Source organism: Carassius carassius, chromosome 6 (assembly GCF_963082965.1).
Source record: "Carassius carassius chromosome 6, fCarCar2.1, whole genome shotgun sequence".
NCBI classification, from domain to species: Eukaryota; Metazoa; Chordata; class Actinopteri; order Cypriniformes; family Cyprinidae; genus Carassius; species Carassius carassius.
In genome coordinates, this window is record NC_081760.1 from 18,736,985 (window position 1) to 18,759,224 (window position 22,240).

At 38.3% G+C, this 22,240-nt stretch overlaps 2 protein-coding genes across 4 annotated transcripts in view; both read right to left on the minus strand.

The window, feature by feature from the left end:
• Positions 1-1,354: 1,354 nt before the first annotated feature.
• LOC132142464 (NF-kappa-B inhibitor zeta-like) lies at positions 1,355-8,871 on the minus strand. Of its 3 annotated transcripts, none has more exons than XM_059552353.1 (12): positions 8,610-8,871; positions 8,262-8,359; positions 8,101-8,134; positions 7,916-8,010; positions 7,056-7,417; positions 6,788-6,893; positions 6,467-6,613; positions 3,881-3,944; positions 3,597-3,766; positions 3,408-3,518; positions 3,155-3,322; positions 1,355-2,420 (listed from the first exon to the last, which is right to left on the minus strand). In XM_059552353.1, the coding sequence occupies exons 1-12, from the start codon at positions 8,803-8,805 to the stop codon at positions 2,376-2,378; spliced, it is 1,596 nt and encodes a 531-aa protein (XP_059408336.1). In that variant the 5' UTR covers positions 8,806-8,871; the 3' UTR covers positions 1,355-2,375. The 3 variants fall into 3 exon arrangements, with proteins under 3 accessions (XP_059408336.1, XP_059408337.1, XP_059408338.1); XM_059552354.1 differs by having other exon boundaries at positions 8,262-8,374; positions 8,610-8,745; XM_059552355.1 differs by lacking the exons at positions 7,916-8,010; positions 8,101-8,134 and having other exon boundaries at positions 8,262-8,374; positions 8,610-8,745.
• Positions 8,872-10,472: 1,601 nt separating this feature from the next.
• LOC132142468 (centrosomal protein of 97 kDa-like) overlaps positions 10,473-22,240 on the minus strand; it is a 38,533-nt gene continuing 26,765 nt past the window's right edge. The window contains exons 9-12 of the mRNA XM_059552360.1: positions 22,106-22,224; positions 15,111-15,738; positions 14,818-14,893; positions 10,473-11,248 (exon numbers count right to left, since the gene is read on the minus strand). Coding sequence (XP_059408343.1) covers positions 10,820-11,248; positions 14,818-14,893; positions 15,111-15,738; positions 22,106-22,224 — 1,252 coding nt within the window. The 3' untranslated portion in view covers positions 10,473-10,819. The remainder of the gene's footprint in view (positions 11,249-14,817; positions 14,894-15,110; positions 15,739-22,105; positions 22,225-22,240) is intronic.

Genomic DNA, 22,240 nt, shown 5'->3' on the forward strand with positions numbered 1-22,240 from the left:
TGAATGGTTTAGCACCTCAGTATTTGAATGAGCTCCTTTTACATTATAATCCTCTACGTCCACTACGTTCTCAAAACTCAGGCAATTTGATAATACCTAGAATATCAAAATCAACTGAGGGCGGCAGATCCTTTTCCTATTTGGCGCCTAAACTCTGGAATAACCTACCTAACATTGTTTGGGAGGCAGACACACTCTTGCAGTTTAAATCTAGATTAAATACCCATCTCTTTAACCTGGCTTACACATAACATACTAATATGCTTTTAATATCCAAATCTGTTAAAGGATTTTTAGGCTGCATTAATTAGGTAAACCGGAACCGGGAACACTTCCCATAACACCCGATGTACTTGCTACATCATTAGAAGAATGGCATCTACGCTAATATTAGTCTGTTTCTCTCTTATTCCGAGGTCACCGTAGCCACCAGATCCAGTCTGTATCCAGATCAGAGGGTCACTGCAGTCACCCGGATCCAGTACATATCCAGACCAGATGGTGGATCAGCACCTAGAAAGGACCTCTACATCCCTGAAAGACAGCAGAGACCAGGACAACTAGAGCCCCAGATACAGATCCCCTTTAAAGACCTTGTCTCAGATGACCACCAGGACAACACCACAGGAAACAGATGATTCTTCTGCACAATCTGACTTTGCTGCAGCCTGGAATTGAACTACTGGTTTCGTCTGGTCAGAGGAGAACTGGCCCAATTTCTCAATTCTGTCACCGATGGAGTTTCGGTTCCTTGCTGCTGTCACCTCTGGCTTGCTTAGTTGGGGTCACTTCATCTACAGCGATATCGTTGACTTGATTGCAAATAAATGCACAGACACTATTTAAACTGAACAGAGATGACATCACAGAATTCAATGATGAACTGCCTTTAACTATCATTTTGCATTATTGACACACTGTTTTCCTAATGAATGTTTTCAGTTGCTTTGACACAATGTATTTTGTTTAAAGCGCTATATAAATAAAGGTGACTTGACTATAGAAGGCATAGCCAGGAATTATTTTTTTTTATATAAATGAAAAAGACAAGAAAAGAAAAAGTGCTAGTATTAGTTGGTTAAGTGCTGTCGAATAAGATGAGTCTTTAGATGTTTTTTGAAAATGAGTAAAGACTCTGTTATTATTGCAATCTTCTCTGCTGTTGTTATTGCAATCTTCTGGTCTTTTCCATTAGTTCCTGTAAGTTGTACTTAGATGTACACTTGTTCTGAACAGTGTGATATTTCCTGGTCTTGGATAATTTTTCTGCTCTTGTTTTGACACTATTCCGAAATACGATTCTAGCTCTGTTTCATACTCCTGGCATGACTGAAATTCTCATGAAAACATCAGACACTAACAAGGAAACTTTATTTGAGACTGAATTACAGCTGGTTATTCAAACTCACAGAATATCAAGTGAACTGCAAGGAAACACTAAAACACTAATGAAGCACAATGGAAAAATAATGCGGAATTATATAATATATACACACAATAACAATATACAGTATACTTATTCCCTCACCACAAAAACATATACATCAGCAATATCATGCAGATTTGTTTAATATGAGCTGGTGTAATGCACTAAAATAATCTCTATGTCTTCTTAAATAATCACCTTTAACCCTATTTTTAAGTGGGTTTTAGTGTTGATTCTGAGAATATCAGTTACAATAAAAAAATAATAATAAAAATCGGAATAATAATTCAGGATAATTAGATGACTTCTAGAGTCACATGACAGCACAAAAAGTTAATTATTGATGGAAGAAAGTCCCAAAATAACATGCTGAAACATGCCTTAAGCCAACAAACACGAACATTCTGGTTTAACAGGTTTAAAGTTACTGATTACCATCTCAGGTAAAGTCCGTTGATAATGTTTAACTTGCAAACCTTCTGACAAAATACACATAAGAGTAATAATAATAATATTAATAATAACAACAACAATACGGATGTAGTTACATTGTTTAGAGATTATAGTTTACAACCTTTTACACACCACAGCCAAATGCAACACTTCAGATCTGCTACTGTACAAGAGATGAATCACTTTTCAATCCAGTGAATCTGGATGACAGTAAGACTTAATTTTCTTTCTCTTTAACGCTCTATCTTTCATTTATTATTACTTTCTGAATACTCCTTCTTGAAGTTCCTCATAACACTGGATTCCTCTTCTAATATCAGGTAGCTTTTCTGAACTGTTGCTCTCACTTTCCTGTACCGTCTACTACTCAGTAGTGAACAATGATAAAACTGTTTCACAGAAACAACCAACATCTGCCTGAAGTGGCAAATGAATCTGTACACAGACCGGACTGCCTGACTGACAGCGATTCTGAAGGGAAGAATGGGATGGTCGCTCATGACCGGGACTGTGCTCCTTTACCTTTCAGGACCCGACGCACCTGTGGAAATTACAGAGAAAAAGAGGGTCACTGGAAATCTCTATGGGATCATTGAGTCATGCAGAGAGCCTGAGGCTCTTTTGCATAAACTGTTCAAACTGGTTTCATTAACATTACTCCAGTCTTGCTCTCTCTTGTTTAACACTACATGACTATTCAAAAGCAGGTCTTAGGAACTAATATGCAGCCATGAGAGTACATGCACAATAGGAGTTACACATGAATGGAATGTAAAGTTTACTTGTGTATTCCATCTTGTAAAAATGGACTTACTGAAAGTTGCAGTTTTACATTTATGTTGTGTATTTATCTGATTAATATCATATAAGAAGCATTTCGATCAGGAAATTAACACGCTAAAAAAGCGACTCAGTTTACCAAAGTTCACATTCACTTCAGCTTCAGTTCTCACAGTTCAAACGACAATGCCCAACATTACTGACATGCGTTTCATACGCTTTCATGAGTTTCTTTTTTTCAAAAATAAAATAAAAAATATGGATGCATTTTTAATAACTAGCATATTTTGTTTTATTCTCCATCATATTCTCATCAAAAATGTTATAAAAGTTTTCATTAAAATAGTGTCATAATTATTTTCTCTATGAAATCCATAGCCCCATCCCCTCAGTTAATAAATGAATCGCTTTACTGAGCTTTCCAGTTCTCAAAAAGGAAGACATGACAAATGCCCTTCTCTATTGTAGAGATCAAACTAGCTGGAGTTCTCTTACCTGGTCACCCAGCGGACCGTCGGGCACTAGCTGGGCCGGTTGCTCATTCTCCAGGTTCTTGGCACTGGGATCGGCTCCTCGTCTCAGCAGTAATCGAACCGCGTCTACTTGAGCCTGGCGGCCTTGTAGAGCGCTGGCCATGTGCAGCGCTGTGTTTCCACTGAATGCCTGTCAATCACACAGTGAGAGGTCATATCAAGCCCTAGGGCTGACTTCCATCAGGTCAGCATGCCACACAACACTGCTCACTAACCTTTGCGTTTATGATAGAGAAGTAGTTGGTCTGATCCAGAAAAAGGCGCAGAAGCTCAATGTTAGCCTCTTCAGCAGCCATATGCAGAGCGGTGCGGCCACTTTTGCGGTCCTGTTTGAAACAAGGTGATTATGTAGTCTAGAACACCAGACACAATGACACCTTAAGTGGCAACAGAACAATGTTCACCTTCGTTTCCAGCGATGCACCCATGAGCAACAAAGTGCTGATACAATCCCCAAGTAGCTTCCTCTTCTGCAGCAGAGCCAGATTCTGAGCAGAGGGGGGTGTCCCGTGACAGCACAGCTCCTGCACTACAGCATTGTGGGACAGGACTGCAACATGGAGAGGCGTAAGTCCTACAAACACAAAACATGTTTTTGAATGTGCTGTAACATCAACTGTTGATGAATTTATTAAATAAAATAATTCCTTAACTAGGACAAATTATCTTGTTTCTACAAGACACTGACCATCATAGTTGATCACCTCCATGTTGACTTGTCGCCCCCTAGTCTGCATGGAATTCTGGATGGCCTGAAGGAAAACAATGAGTTTGGTACTTACAAGCCCCAAGAAAGATCTACAAGAAAACAGATCTCAACATGTACCACACTGTGGCATTCTGGGAGAAGGGAGGGATTCTGCATGAGAGTGGTAGCGTTAACGATTGCAGAGATGGTTACGTGCCATGATCTGTCAACAGTTAATGGCTGACAGAAACACAGGCATTTTGTTTTCCAGTCTTATAAAAGGATGTTGTTTTGTGCAGCCAGTTAAGGGAATTTTTTTTGCCTGTGTTGCGTGCCTCTTTTTTGAGGAAATGCATATTAGTCAAGCATGTTATGAGGAAGTCAGTGAACTGATGGTTAAATAAACATGGAGCATTTGATTAATTGATAGACATGGACTGTTGATAGATGATGAGAAAATGATAAGAGGAAAAACAGTGGCTAACAGATGCATGCCCAGGTTAACAAGGAAATACTGTACTGTACATAAACTTAGTGACTTCAGGGATGGGCTATGGTGGGTGAATAGTCAACTAGTTATTCAACAACGGTGTAGATTTTTTTTTTTTTGCTGACGACCAGCTTACATCTTCTTTTAAAAGATGAACCAGGTCTACAAAACAAAACAAGCCCAACTGCTATTCAAAACTCGTCCGATCACGTTTTTACACAGTCCTCCCCCTCCAGCCTGACTCCCCCCACCGTCAAAATTGGGACAGATCACTGTAACAACCTGTGGTAACAGTGTAAAAATAGCCCAGTTCCATAGGAAAACAGCAACACTGCGTACTGACCTGGATGAACATTCACATGAGTCGACATCAATGACCACCATTGCTTTTTCAGTGATGAACTACTCGCATTGACGGAAATATCTGATCTGTCCACTTATCTGGCAGACACAAGTGCATGTATGCAATTCATATCTATTTCCACATATGAATGAGGCCTGAAACCGATCTGACAATATCAGAATCCATGCACTTTTTTTCCTGCTCACACGTTCGTGGGCCATATCCAGTCTGTTTAAGTCTGATTTTTAAGTGTAGACTTCAGATCTCCTGCAGTGAGTCTCGTTGCTGTTATCATGCTGAATACACAAGTTTATTAGTTTTATTAGTAGCTGTTGTACAGAGATCACGTGCACTGATTTAGACAGATGGCAGTTTAAATATAGTCGCAGTAGAGAAAAAGACTTATCAAATTGTTGGATATCATGAATTAAATGTTTTGCACACAATGTCTAATCAAACAATTAGGAATGTCTGAAGTGAGTGAGGTGCAGGAGCTTCTTCAAACAGGCTATCTTAAGCTCAAATTTAAGACTTTTTAAGATCTGCATAAAATGAATAGCATATGAGTGGGGTAGGGCAATGTCTATGGTAACATATTAATCATTAAATTTACAGTTCAGATACAGGTTTTTAACAAAAACAAAATGTTTTATAAAATGATAATCACATTTCAGCTTTTAAACCATTATTAAGAAAATGGATGAGTCCAATGTATAAATTATTATATTAATTCAAACTATTAATATCAATCATTATTTTCATTAAATAACACATAATTTAATTTAATTTAATTTAATTTAAATGTATATTGAGTTGATTTTCAGAATGATCTGAACAAAAACAGCTTATTATAAATTAATATTCATTTTCTGCCAGCAGGAGGTGCTTTTGGATGGCAGAAATACAGTGTTTTCCCTGGTAACCACAATAAACAAAGTAGTGCAGCACCTGACTTTGAAACGTGCAGCGTTTATTCAATGAAATCATAGCCTTCTGCAGTTAAATTTTCACATTAAGCCATATTGCAAGCCACATGAAAAAATACTATAGTAATTTATAGTAAATACTATAGTGTTTTTGAACTAAAGTGTATTATACTGTATATATTATAGTATTTACAACACTTTGTTAATGAATGCTACAGCATACTGTAGTATCAACTATATTGAACTGATAAACTGTAATACTGTGATATACTTTAGTTTTTACTACAGTAAACTGTAGAGTATTTAAGTATATTATACCCTATACTCTAGTTGTAGAAAACTTAGTACAGTATTGGGTAAAGTACAGTAATTTGTTTATATTAGAATGGTTGTTATATTATCACAGCAACTACAGAATTACCACAACAAATTAATTCAAGTACTTTACTATAGTATTGTTCAAAAACACTATACTATTTACTATAAATTACTATAGTATTTTTTCATGTGAGAATTATTCTTTCCGTCCCGAAATTTAAGACCTCTTGAAATCATAACTTTCTTGTACCATTTAAGACTTTTTATGGCCTTAAAGTTTATAAAACTAAATTTAAGTCTTTTTAAGGACCCGCAGATACCCTGTTCAGAGTTAAAAAATATGAAAATCTAGTGGTTGAGGTTCCAGTGAGTGTGAAAACTCCTCAAGATGTGAAATGATATTGAAAAGGGCCTTTCAATGTGATCGACTGACAACAATACATAACATACAAATCCAACAACAAGGGAGGAAATCCATTCAGGGAAAGGGAGTAAACAGGAAATGGTACCTGCAGTGTCGAGGTGTGGCCCTTCTCGGCACACACGTGTAATGGGGATCGGCCCCAACAGTCCATGGTGTTGATTTCAGCTCCTAGTAAAAGCAGGTCTTGTGCAATCAGGTGTTGATCTGCAGCAACACTGACTTGGAAGGCACTCTTGAGTGGAGGAAGTATGAGGTCAAATGAGTAATCGCATTTGTCTGTTTATGTTAATGACAGGGAGTGTGCACAGGTGTGTTCATGTCAGTGTTCGAAAATCAGCAAGATTTAAAGGTGTGCTTTCACTGATAATCCCACTGGTCAAATGGGAACTTTTTTTTTTGGCTATACCTGGTTGTTGTGTTCTTTTATATCCAGCATGCCGATGGCAGCCATTTTCCTCCCGAGGACATACGCCAGAGCTCTTCTGCCTTGGGCCACCGCGATGTGCAAGAACCTGCAAATCAGTAAACCATCAATAATTAATGCCATATTCCTCTCAAGACTCTCAAGTGAACCAATAGAATAGCCTAACTGAGTTTGGCCATTTGTGAATCAATCCATAAACAGTTGAGATTTGAAGAGTATAATGTAAGAAAATGTATGAAAGTGTACTCACGTGTCTCCATCCTCATCTCTAGTAATGAGATCCACATAGCTCAAAGCAGCCAGTTTCTCCTCCTCGTGCTTTATCTGCCATTCGAAAAAGGACACTGGGGGTGCAGCAGTCATATTGAGGTTGGGCGCGCATGGTGGGATGGAGTAAGTATACATGTTCTCCATGGACGGCAACAGATGGCAGACCGTGTAAATGGGGCTTTCAGCATCAGTGTACAAATCTTGAGGTGGACAACACACCGGCACTGGGCATCCTCTCACTGTCACAGATTCAATGGAGAGCCGCTCTTTGGACAGGACGTCACCAATATCCTCCAACATCTCAGTGTCACAAAACATGTTCTCACCTTGGTCACACAGAGACTAGGAGAGACATAGAACAAGTGGTTTAAAATTTGGTATTGTGTATTCTGAACAGCTCTTGAAAAAGGGTTATGAAGCTCTATGCGGATTTGAGCAGGAAACTCTATATCAAACCCCAGCACAATAGCAACAAACATAACATGAAGAGTCTCAGGACTGACTGTAGCTTTAGAAAGGTTCAGAACCTCACAAGACTGTAAGTTTGGTCAACAGATCATCTCTTCTGATTTGAGAAAGTCTAGAATCACCTTCGCTCTACCCCAGTGTTTCTCAACTCCTCTAAAACATTCTGAGAGGTGGATCTCAAGAACTGGCGTTGAGAAATGCCATGATTCTTATTAAACTGTACAGCATAGAAAAACAAATCCCCACAAGTCTTTTCAAATAGAATTCTAGAAGATCTCACTGTCATTGAAATACCTCAGAAACCAGTGAAACTCTAGTGAGTGGGAAACAATGTATATAAAAATCATCAGACAAATGAAGAGCAAAACATACTAGGACGTTTGCGTCTGTGACTCGCGGTCGTTTCACAGTAGACAGAGAGACATTCTCCACTTCCCTCTTGGTTCTCTGCAGCACATGCGTTATGGCTGTAATGAAACAATACTTTTTTTCTTTCCAGTAACTTTTGACAGCTCCCTGTTACTATATACAAATCATAACTGCATACATATAGTTACCTGGACATTCAGTTTCAATTTGACATTGCTGAGCCTGTGGAGAATTACATAATGTAATATAATAAGAAATACAGAATTGTGGATTTGTTAAAATCTGATGGAGCAAGTCATGTGTGACATAGCCCATTATGAAATACAACATAATTTAATATAATATGTACCTGAATCTCTTGGCGTTTCTGCATGATCAGCTCTTTGACAGTGTTCTTGACGCGCACACCTTGATACCGACTCAGTTTCCGCGCGCTGTGCTCTTCCACTTAGAAGGGAAATACTTTAATTAAACGTTGGTCATTTTAATTAGTTTAATTACGGTCCTCTGAAATGTACTGAAAACATTATCAAATGATTACACACGTCGTGTGTCTTTTGCCCGTCTATCCAACACCATAGATTTTATTCATCAACATTGTTTTTTTTCTTTATACGGTCCAAGTAAGTAAATACACCAATTCAGTTTGGTTAATAAATAAATAAAATAGTCTCATAATTATTCTTTTTTTTCCTACCGTTGGCGCTGTTTTGGGGGCTACCCGCATTGCTCCAGCTCTGTTCCGAATCAGAGCTCGGAGATCCGACCGACAGATTCGGTTCTGTTGGAGATGAATATCCGTAGAACGACAACAGGTGGACCGGACTTGTCATAACATCGCTGTCCCGGTCCAGAAGACCCGAGTATCCCTCAGAAACTCTATCAATGATCATTTTTTTCTTGCTGTGACTCACGTACGAGCGTTTGCTCTGAATGACGCGACGCAACGTTGACTCGAGAACTTCTTTGCGAGTGACGTGATTCGTGATGTCAGGGCACTCCTTCAACCAAAACAGATTAGTAGCTATAATTATACGTACAGACCTCAATAAGGTATTAAAGATAAAATTGATATTTGAGTACATAAAAAAAAGAAAACGTTACTCTATGGAATATATTCCCCAATTGTATTTTTGATTCTGTGTGTGGCATTAAGTAAAAATGTCAAATTAAAACAATTTAAAGTGTTTCATGTTGACATTTCATCTGTGAGATGGTATTTGTGCGAGTAACGTAATCTCATTAGAACAGTTTTGAGGTAAACGTAAAAAATATTATCATTATTATTATAAATATTGATAAAATATATTATATTATAGTATATATATATATATATATATATATATATATATATATATATATATATATATATGTGTGTATTTTTTTTGTTTTTGTTATGTCACGTTGAATATCAACAGGTTATATGTAGCCTATATTTGTTTACTGCGTACTAAGGTTAGAATAATTTGCTTAGATCTGAGGAAAGAAAGAAATATATATTGCGTGTGAGGGGCCCCCGCCTTGAACGGACCGGATTCATTCAAAATAAATTGCCAAGATGCACACTACCAAGCTGCCATTTAATTGATGGCATTTTTTTTTGCCTTACAATGAAATTATTAAGATTAGATAAAAAAGTATGTTAATTTGGTACAGTTTATTAGTATATGGAAATTGTTCTTAAGGTGGGCTTCTTCCACCATCTTACCCGTCTGTTAGTCAGTTGCTTCTTGAGCATGGTGTGCATTTGACATACTCAGAAATCCAACCAAACCAAAAGACTGTGCGTTTTTTTTTTAATTTTTTTGTTAACTTGTAGTCTTGGATAATGAGCTCCATCTAGAGGTACTAGTCTTAATAAGAGCAGTGGTTCTTAATTCTGGTTCTGGGGACCCCCTGCTCTGCATATTGTGCCATGGGGTGCTGTTAAAGAATCTGAATCAACATTTTTTTAAAATATATATTTTTATACAGTGCGTATTCTGTAAAACTGATGAGCGAAATTGTGAACATTTCATAAAAAAGCTTTTTTTTTTTTTTTTTGAGCTATTGAATTTTCTAATGAACATGGTTTCTTATGAACACGGTTTGCCTTTGTCAAACTCAGAACTCCTTAAAAATACTGTACAACCAAACCAAGTCTTGCATTGGTACTTTTTCAACCTTCTAAGCTAATTGTACAGAATCTTCCTTGGACTGTATCTTTGAAACCTTCAGAGATGCACTTATGGCATGCTCTTTCAAATAGTTACTCATTAATTTGCTACTGGTTATGATGCAACTTCATCGAGTTTGAGATCCAGCAGCTGCAAGACATGAAGGTATCGTTATAGTCCACAAAGTAATATGAAGTTAGCATTTCATACTTTATAAAATTACTTCTAAAGTGAACAATTAAAATATAATCAAAACAAATTAAATTTTGGTGCAGAACACAAATAAATACATGTCTTTTAACTGTGTGCTAAAGTACTGATGGAAATTACCACAATGGTCAAAGTAAAACTTTATTTGCAAAAAAGATTTTGTAAATATATAACACATATATACAGTTTAAGTGCACTGAAAGACCTTGGCACTCCGGGTATGTAAATATTTAAATACTTCAACGACTCTAACAGAAAGCTGTATACTGATTTCCCAACAGTGTAAATGTATTCTGTACTTCATGGTTATAAAGAAAAGCGGCATCAGCCGCCAGTCATTTAAAAAATACTGAATTAAACATGACCTTGTTCAATAGGTGTCTGACTGGTGAGAACATACAGTATGTGTAATATGAAGATAAAAGGATATGTGTCTATGTGTCTACTGAAGGTCAGTGAAAAAAGTTAGAATACGATCTTCAAGAAAGGTTGGGACACATCAGTCTGATAGAGCAGGCAATGAGACCTTCTCTGCTACCTTTTAGCCTGTCGGAAAAGGGCAGGACAATATCTTGTCTTTACCATGAGGAGAGAAATCAGATGGCTCTTGAGGTGTTCCTGTTCTGTCACCCGGTCCTTTATCCTCTTCCTCTTCCTCTTCATCCTCCTCGTCCTCTCCTTGCACAGATGAGAGATACTGCTCTAACAGACTGCCAGCATGACTGTCCCCAATGGCTGCCATCAGAGGCCCAAGAGAGCGCACTGTTTCTGGAGATCCAGTTGTGGCTGTGCTGCTCAGGCTGTTGTCCAGTGCTGCCTGTCGCTCTCCAGGGGAATGAAAACCAGACTCAGGGATGGAGATCTCAGTATGGATAGGAGTTGCTGCACGAATGCTGGGATCTAATGCAGTACTCTTTGCCACATTGAGCTGCTCGTTAACAGACGATTGCCACTCAAGCATGACCTGGAGCTGTTTGACAGAGAGAGCACAAAGACAAAAGTGAAAATAGTAAATTTTGATGATTCATAGGCATTTATGTGATTTGTCATTTATTTTACAATTAGGGTTTCTACACATTTTCCATTTCAAAATTCCATACTTTTCCAGACTCAAATTTCCAAACCTCTCAGTAGATTTTCAGTCCATATTTAACATAAATGGTTCATAGAGCATTATTTTCAGATTTATATTTGGTATACAGGACAGTCATCTGTAAATATTTATTTTCTCAGGGTTTTTACATTGATTTTCTCGAAGTGACAACATACAGAGTCCCTAAAATAAAAAAAAATTAAATAAATAAAAAACACAGACTTTTACATGCACACAAGAACCTTTTTTGTGCCCTTGAGAAACTATTGACATGTGCATGGGAATGCTTAGCATGCCCTCTTAGATAACATAAATGCCATCTTACTATAAATAAGACAATAGCATGTATGCACATGAATTAACAGAGCTCTTTACAGAATTATGAACAGAATTAACCTGCTCAATTTTTTTATTTTCTAACGGTAGGGCTGGGCAATATGGGTAAAAATTCACATCTCTGTATAATTCTTGGTATTTTCGTTTTTGTATTTGGATAAAAAAAATCTGTATGTAATATATATATTTCACTTAATGCCCAATGTTGTCCAACAAAACAATACATATTAAAGGGATCATATGATGCGATTTAAATTTTTCCTTTCTCTTTGGAGTGTTACAAGCTCTTGGTGCATAAAGAAGATCTGTAAAGTTGCAAATACTAAAGTCTAAAACCAAAAGAGATATTCTTTGGAAAAGTTAAGAGTCAACCACGCCTACCTAAAATGGCTTATTCTAACATGACCCCACATGTCTACGTCATGATGTGGGAAGATCTGCATAACTGCTCAAATGTTGTGCTTTGCGGTGAAAGCAAAACTACTTTGTTTGGCCTTCCAAAACAGGACAAAACTAGAAATCAGTGGTTAAGTTGTATTTACAACACTGTCCCAGAACAGTTCAACCCAAATATTCAGATGTGTACAGTGCATTTTAAAGAGGACAAGGACTGTTTCCAGTAAAAGTAACCTACAATGCAATTGTCTGTTTCTATAAAGTAGGGCAATTCCAACTTTGCAAGGACAGTCTGGCACTTCTGACTCACAGCCTGTAAGTACATTTTCATATTTAAATAATTTGCCACTGATGATTCAAACATGAATTTTGAGCAGTGTAGAGTAGTGCTTGTTGTTTTACGTTTCTCAGATCACAAATGCAGAGATGGTTTTGTTTACGCAGCGCAATACGCAATTCGTAAAAAGACAGTACAAGTCATTATAAGTAATTATGTCCCTACTGGATGCAACAAATGCCTTGTTTGAAATGGGTTTTATTGTTTGTCTCTCATTGCACCGGGACACGGCATCACAGTATATTAAGGGGCGTAACATTTCCGTCACACACTTGAGGTATTCGGTCAATCACAACGCACTGGATAGCTGGCCAATCAGCATACAGAACGCTGAGCTTTGTAAAAATCAACGCGTTTCAGAAAGGTGGGGCATAGAGGAGGCACAATAATGCACATTATGTGGAAGATAATGTGTTTTTTAACCTTAAACCACATAAACACATTGAATCACACCAAATACACAACATTGTTCTTTTTAGCAAAGTCATATGACCGCTTTAAAGGCTATGAAAACAAATAAAGTAAATGTAACCATGTAAGTCTTCATATTATGTGGAAAAAGGGTTAAAATCACGTTTAATTCTAACATTGCAATCTAAAAACAAAAATCTGTTAGAATTACTGCACTCTTATTTAATTGTGCTCTGTCTTTTTGTCCCGTGCGGCGGCTCTCGTTCACTGCAGTTTGTGCAGTTTAGCAGAGAATCGCGAAGCAGAAGGCTCATGCACTTTTGGAAATATTTCAAAGGCTTTCTAACATTTACAGATAGAGAATATACCTGTGAAATGTAATTTATGCTTTAAACAGAACATCTCAAACACATTAAAACAGTGTCTCTGTCAGCAGCACACGCAACCTTTCTATCAGAGCATATGACGGGCAGAGCCGCTTAAACTAATATGCGAAACGAAACTGTAAACTGTAACTTACCACTTTTTAAAGGCCTTAATATGAAGCTTGTTGTTTAGAACAATCTGGATTATGCACTTTCTCCACAGTATTTCAGTCTGTGTCCTCTTTATTTTCAGATGTGCTCGTATCAAACTACTGTATATTGACATCAATGGTATTGCCTCATATCGAATCGCTTATAAGTAAAATATTGTTTTATCATACAAACTCGATATACCGCCCTGCCCTATCTTTCGGAAGTACCTCTAGTATCAAGGATGATGGCATACAATTTGCCAAGTAAAGAGTCTATAAAAAAAAGACTCGGTGTTCATCTTCAGTTCTCTCTTCACAGCAGTTCAGTCAGTATACTGTTTGAGTGCATGCATTACTCCGGGATATTGGTTTGTTTGAACTCAGAGGGAGTATCAGCCACATTAAAAAAGTTAACAGCTTAAGTCATTTGTGGATTAATGCGTATTAGAGATGCGAACCGTTTAAAACGATTCAGTTCGATTTGGTGAACTGAATGATTCGTTCGCGAACCGGATATCCAGACTGCTTTGTTTTGAACTCTCTCACACAACAGACACGGAAGAGAAGACAATGCTGAATAAAGTCGTCGTTTTTGCTATTTTTGAACCAAAATGTATTTTCGATGCTTCAAAAAATTCTAACTGACCCTCTGATGTCACATGGACTACTTTGATGGTGTTTTTCTTACCTTTCTGGACATGGACAGTATACCGTACACACAGCTTCAATGGAGGGACTGAGAGCTCTCGAACTAAATCTAAAATATCTTAAACTGTGTTCCAAAGATATACGGAGGTCTTACGGGTTTGGAACAACATGAGGATAAGTTATTAATTACATAATTTTGCTATCTGGGTGAACTAACCCTTTAAGAATTGGCTTTTATTAGGGCAGCATGTCATATTTCAAGACCTTAGGTCTATTTGAACGCACATCCTGAAAATGGGCTGATGGCATAATAGGTGGCTCAGTGTGCATTGTCCTGTATGCTAAATTCAATGGTTTCTTTTGCACACATAAAAGTCTGTATATTTTTTTATTTTGAAGTTATGTAATAGGGTGCTAAGAATATAGTGTGAAGAATCCCAAAATGCTTATAACCTGCATTTTGTACAATGAATAAGTGCACTTTGAATTCATTCAGTCATATTTGGAAGCACTAAACAGCTGCCATGAAACCTCTCTTCTTGTACTATACATTTATTTTCATTGAATTCTGAATTTTCTATAATAAAAAAAAAAAAAAAAAATGGAGGCAAAAGTCTGGAAACAAAAACATATTTATATACTCTGCTTTCTTTTTTCCATACTTTTCCAGACCTGGAAAATACTTAAATCAAATTCCATACTTTTCCAAACCCCGTAGGAACCCTGGATAATATTGGCCTTACAGTGATAACATTAGTATTATTAGTCATGACCATATATTATGGTAATCTTCATACTGACCTGCTTCCACAGGAACTTCACAGCTTCTTCTTGCACACGTCTCTGTAGTTGGTCTTCTTCTTGTTGCTTGCGCACTCTGCAAAACATAATAGTTACAGCAAAATACTTCACACAGTTTAAGCTTACGTTATTGCTGAAATTGTTTTAGTGTTTGAACTAATCAGAAAACAGTGATTCACAAATGTACCAGAATGATTCAGGACCATTAAGATAAAACTGAATCCCTTTCCTTCCTTTACACCTTATCACATGAGTGGCAAACATATGAGGTGTTGAACAGTGAATTGTTTCACCTTTCCAGTTCTACGGTCAAGTGGACAATGTGATCCTGCATCCTACGCAAACGGATCTCAGCTCGCACTTCTTTGGCTTGTGGGTGACAGTACCGCGTCCTGTGTCCCCTCCACCAAGACTGAATCCTTACAGCTGCATCATGTGGTTCACATTGTTTTACTTCACACTGCAGCACAGCAGCTTTCTGCATCCCAGTCAAATTGGAATCCTCTACAGTACCGTTCTGTAACACAGCATCAGCATTTAATGCATGCTGCTGCCTGTTAATGATGGAGCAGGCAGTTCTGTCAATGTGGTCCACATTATCTGATCCATATGTCAGAGTGATGACAGCTCTATCTACTGACTCTTCCTTGGATGCGTGGTACTGAGTGTATGTGGGAGGAGCCAGAAAATCATCAAACTCTTCTTCACCGCTGTCAGGAGCTGAAGCAGGATGAACAGCAGTGTTAAAGGGGAGAAAAGCAGACTCGGAGGACAGCAGACTACAATGAAGCTTCTCCTCATCAGTATGCACATCCTCCAGAGTCATCATGTCTTCAGCAGCAGGTGGAAGCCTGGCAGCAGCAACCATGGGTGGAGACACAGAGCCCGTCCACGTGTTTACCTGCATTCCTGGATCCATATCTATAATCATAATAGACAATAAATAACTACAGGAGAAAGTGACATGAAAGACAAAGAAGGGGAGATTCATTAAAGATGAACTAGTGCCTGATTCATTTAAAAAATTATGTACATTCAACAACAACAAATTTTATTTCAATCCTCACAAACAATTTTTTTAATTAAATAAATAAATATACCTAATGACAAAAAAAAAAAAAAAAAAAAAGATTTAAGCTGAAGCCTTTGCTTATGCCTACCCTTTTCACATATTTATATAATGAGCATAACTTTTCTCACTGGATTTAATTTATGCAAAATAAACAGAATTTCTTTTTCAAAATGTGCATACATAATTATGAAGGCACATATTTGAGAGGTTAATACAATAGTTATTACAATATTACACGATATTTTACACTGTTACATACACAAATTATTTATATTAAGTTATAATTATCTTAGGTTACATTATAATCCTCCACGTCCGCTGCGTTCTCAAAACTCAGGCAATTTGATAATACCTAGAATATCAAAATCAACTGCGGGCAGCAGATCCTTTTTCTATTTGGTGCCTAAACTCTGGAATAACCTACCTAACATTGTTTGGGAGGCAGACACAGACTTGCAGTTTAAATCTAGATTAAAGGCCCATCTCTTTAACATATAACACACTAATATGCTTCTAATATCCAAATCCGTTAAAGGATTTTTAGGCTGCATTAATTAGGTAAACCGGAACCGGAAACACTTCCCACACCACCCGATGTACTTGCTACATCCTTAGAAGAATGGCATCTACGCTAATATTATCTGTTTCTCTCTCATTCCGAGGTCACCGTAGCCACCAGATCCAGTCTATATCCAGATCAGAGGGTCACTGCAGTCACCCGGATCCAGTACGTATCCAGACCAGATGGTGAATCGGCACCTATGTAGAAAGGACCTCTACAGCCTTGAAAGACAGCGGAGTCCAGGACAACTAGAGCCCCAGATACAGATCCCCTGTAAAGACCTTTTCTCAGACGACCACCAGGACAAGACCACAGAAAACAGATGATTCTTTTGCACAATCTGACTTTGCTGCAGCCTGGAATTGAACTGCTGGTTTCGTCTGGTCAGAGGAGAACTGGCCCCCCAACTGAGCCTGGTTTCTCCCAAGGTTTTTTTCTCCATTCTGTCACCGATGGAGTTTTGGTTCCTTGCCACTGTCACCTCTGGTTTGCTTAGTTGGGGTCACTTCATCTACAGCGATATTGTTGACTTGATAGCAAATTAATGCACAGACCACTGATCTATAATATAGAACTGGATTGCTCATGACGTCATTAAAGTGAAGCCGCCATTCCATTGAATTAATAGGAATTTGTATGATTGTAATGAGAAAACATCACCTAAAAAGTCAGCGTTTATAAATATGAAGTATCTCTGTACATTATTACAATGCAAACACCCTAGGCATGTAAACGGTTATTTTTTAAATGTCGGGAATTTCCCCTACTTATTAAAAAGCTACGTTCATTACAGTAGTGAGCATGATGCACATGATAAACATCAGACGGACACGACCTCAACACATATAACAAACGACAAAGTGTTCGTTCTGAAGTCTGAATTTATTCAGAGAAATAACTAACTACCATATTTTCCGGACTATAAGTCACACTTTTTTTCATAGTTTGGCTGGTCCTGCGACTTATAGTCAGATGCGACTTATTTATCAAAATTAATTTGACATGAACCAAGAGAAATGAACCAAGAGAAAACATTACCGTCTACAGCCGCGAGAGGGCGCTCTATGCTGCTCAGTGCTCAGCGCCCTCTCACGGCTGTAGACGGTAATGTTTTCTCTTGGTTCTTGGTTCTAAATAAATGCGACTTATAGTCCAGTGCGACTTATATATGTTTTTTCCCTCATCATGACGTATTTTTGGACTGATGCGACTTATATTCAGGTGCGACTTATAGTCCGAAAAATAAGGTATATACAGTACCGATTTAAAGACATAAAGCTTTATTTCCCAGATAGTAAATTAAGCTTTTCATTTAATTATAGAGCAATATTAACAACATAATTGTATTATTCATTGTAATAAATTAAAATCCTTTTCTGATACTAATACGTTCATGTTTAATAATTCCTGAATGTGGCGGGGGAAGCGTGGTTTAGCGAAGTCTGCAACGGGAGAGCGAATGAAGAGACGAGCGGTGGTAAGTGGTTCAGGTGAGAGACAAGTAACAGCTGGATCTCGTTGCAGTGATTGGCGTGGGGAACCGGTATTTAAGCCGCACGACATCCGGAGAAGGGCGGGAGAGCTGAGGACTCGTGGGGAATCAGAGCAGAGACGAGCTGGAGAAGCCTCGAAGCAGACAGCAGTAACGTAGAGTGGAAAGACGTTTGAACGTGTGCGCATGTGGCGCGACTTTATTTTCTATGTCATTTTATGTTGTTCAATAAATACCCACGAGCCTCAGAAGGCCGACCCCGGTCTCCTTCCTCTTTGATCACTGAACCTTGCTACACTGAATAATTATGTTCATAAAGATATAAGGTATATTTTGGGATGGATAAGTTACCTGTGTCATCAGTGCGCAGCAGACACACCCACCTAAACGATTTAAATATATCGCTTTAGGCTAATTTTTATTTATAGTTTTACACAACTGAAGTCAAATCATTCTGTTTCTGCTTCAAATTTCGAAATTATACAGTCTAATTTAAAATAAAAACTGTACATGTTGCATTTATGCAGTAGAGGTGCACCCGAGACCCGTCGACCCATACGGGTTCGGGTCTATATTTTAAATGATCAGCCGGGTCCGGGTCGGGTCCGAATCTATTACCTCGGGTCCCGGGTCTGTTTAACATTGTGTGTAATACCCGTGCGATCGGAGTCATCGGACTCGGAGAATACCCGGCCGTGATCAGACACTGCTTGTGTTTTTTGTAACTTGCAACTTGTAAAATTAAGAAAAGTGTGAGCCAAAAAAAGCAATCTCTCTCTCTCTCTGCCGTTAGATGCAGAGCGCGCAGTTAATGCAAGTGCACGCACGGTAATAATGTATGCTAAAGCATATTTTGAGCGCGTTTCATGTTTCTATGGCAACCAGTGAGGGACACGCCAAACCATGACATCAAGTGGACTTTTGAAGCTGAAATAATGAGTGGATTAAGCTTGGACTTGGAATAACGGGCGGAATAACATGGATAACTTTCTTGTTGGAGGATTGTAATGCATCACAGGCACGTCAGGTACAAGGAAGAGAGACTACGGCTCCTTAAATTAGGTAAGACAAAAAGTTGTATTTTTCGCAACAGGTTTATTGACTTGTAATAGCAATTTAAGGTGGAATATGTGACAATCGGGTCCAGTCGGGTCTGTGTCTTCCTGGCGGGTTCGGGTCCAGCTTTCAAATAATAGACGGGTCCGGCCGGGTCCAGGTAGGCACTTCTCGGATCTACACGGGTCCGGGTCCAGCTTTTGAAATATTAGACGGGTCCGGGTCGGTTCGGTGTAGTACATTACGGGTCTCTTTCGGGTTCGGGCACGAATTTTTGGACCCGTGAAGACCTCTAGTATGCAGCATCTTTGTTTGGATCATGATTAAAATTCATTGGTTGCATCTAATTTTAAATGGAAAGAACACAGACAAAGCCTTATTTTGTTTATATGAAGAGATCTGTGTTACTTATGTAATTGATTTAGGTGATTGATAAAATTTCAATTTACTTTTGTTATTTACATTATATTTAAATTTTGTTATTTAGCAGACGCTTTTATCCAAAGCGACATACAAATGAGGACAACAGAAGTAATCAAAACAAACAAAAGAGCAATGATATGCAAGTGCTATATTAGTATATTATTATAGTATTATATTTCAATTTCACAAAGAAATGTGCAGCATTTTGTCCAAGCAATAATAAAAGGACACATTTAACTTATAAGTGAAGTTTAAGTGACATACAGCCAAGTATGGTGACCCATACTCAGAATTTGTGCTCGACTTTTAACCCATCCAAAGTGCACACACACAGCAGTGAACACACACACACCGTGAACACACACCCGGAGCAGTGGGCAGCCATTTATGCTGCGGCACCTGGGGAGCAGTTGGGGGTTCGGTGCCTTGCTCAGGGGCACCTAAGTCGTGGTATTGAAGGTGGAGAGAGCACTGTACATGCACTCCCCCCACCTACAATTTCTGCCGGCCCGAGACTCGAACTCACAACCCTTTGATTGCGAGTCTGACTTTCTAACCATTAGGCCACGACTTCCCCATAAATAACTTATCTTAAATTCCCCATAACTTATCTTAAATCTTATTTAAAAAATAAATTAATTAATTGTGAACCGAATCGTGAGCTTAAAATCGTGAATCGAATCAAATCATGAGTTGAGTGAATTGTTACATCCCTAATCATCACCTCACTTTTAAACAATTTCTTGAATTTACAAAGTAGACCATACATTTTTAATTCCTTGTCACAATTATTTAATCGATTTACCCATTTCAGAGATATGCATCTATTTTTTTATTATTATTTTTTAAAACCTGTACATTCCATTTAGTTTATACTGACCTTCTTTCATTTCAAACAGCCTCTGATTAACAATTTGGAAGCAAATTATTGTATAAATTATACATTATCTGTGCAGTTTAAAAATCAACCAAATCAACAACTTTTAAAGTATTTAATGTAATAAATAATATATTTGTTGGTTTGCAACAGTCAACCCGTGTTACAATCCTTATTGCTGTCTTCTGTAATGTACATTGGAATTATGTAGGTTTTATATGCATGACCCCATACCTCCACACAGTAACGTATGGAACTATGAGTGAACAGTACAATATACATTCACTGGCCACTTTATTAGGTACACCTTGCTAGTACCGGGTTGGACCCCCTTTTGCCTTCAGAACTGCCTTAATACTTTGTGGCATTCATTTGTCGGCTGCATATCTATGATGTGAATCTCCCGTTCCACCACATCCCAAAGTTGGTCTATTGGATTAAGATCTGGTGACTGTGGAGGCCATTTGAGTAAAGTGAACTCATTATCATGTTCAAGAAACCAGTCTGAGATGATTTGAGCTTTGGTGCATTAAACTTGATGACCACACTAAAGTCACAAATCATCTGAACGTAGTGTCAGTACATCTATTGTCTTTTGTCCGATCGCGCCACTCGTGTCTGTTGTAGACATGGCGTGTGTTTTTTAATGGATTATGTTATAGTCCTTCTTGTTTTTAATTTTTTTATGAAATAACTGTATTGACTGCAATATCATATAACTGTATAATTTACTGCCAGGCGAGCCACAAAAGTAAAGCTTGGCGAGTTGCACAACGAGTAACACTGCTGCAGGTTGCATTTTGTCAGCTGTGCTTGTGCTGCCGTGGTCTTGTTCATTTCGTAGGGCGAAACATCTCTCTCACTCGTCAGCAGAGCATGTGAGCAGAGCGGTAATATTTCCATAAGAGCGCTGAGCACCTTTCTGAAGATTCCGCTCCGCTCCACTCCGCTCAGCCGCTCGCTCAACCCAGTCCATAATCTAAGCGTTCTTTAAGTGCATTTTATCTTGTGTGTGCTTTTCACAGGCTTTATAATCCAGGTGTATTTTGTAAAGATCTACGCACATTTCATCTTGTGTGTGTATGTGAGTTTGTGTTTTAACGAGCCTGTTTTGAATGTTCTATTGCACAACAACGGCAGCTATTTTCTCAGAAATAAAGTGAACGAAAATCAAATGCACTTTTTCAGTTTTTGCATTTTAGGTAAACTATGTTTACTAAGGTTAGATTAATATATTGAATACATATTAATTAATAAAATTAAGAAGAATGTAAGAATTTGAAAAATTGCTATTTATCAGCATGCATCATTTTAGACAATTTTCCAAGAATTTTGGTACAAACAGTAAACAATTAGGCCTACTAGAGACATTTTATTTCGGAGCAGGATCTGAGCGTGAATTGGTTTATGGCGAGGGTGAGTGGTATATTAACGGAGCGCTTGCTTGTGCAGCTGAGTGACTGAGTGGAGCGCACATCCATAGAGCGGAAACGTAGCGGAGTGTCACACCACTCCATTTCTCTCACATGCTCTGCTTGGCAGCATGTCTTTACGCGTGGGGTAGGGTTGAGCCCCTTTTCGAACTACGGCAGCCAAATCGATTTATTGCCCAGGCCTAAATTGAATCATTTTGTATGTGGAAAAATGCCTACAGAAAGGAATCTGTGACTTCAATTAAACATTGGAGACACGGTGCCACGTCAGCACTGCACTCACAAACTGGACTGCAGTCTGCTGGTGAAAGAGATGCAGACAATTGTGCTGACAAAGGCTTTAGTGAATTCCTCCTTGAGTCTGTCATCTGACCTGCCTGAGCGATGACATCCCCTTCTTTGTTCTTAAGGATGCGCCGTACGTCTAGATGTGTGAGGCTGGATGGACTCGAGCAGCAGTGATGTGTTTGCTGCAGCTGTTTTTGATGCTGTCTGTAGACACACACAT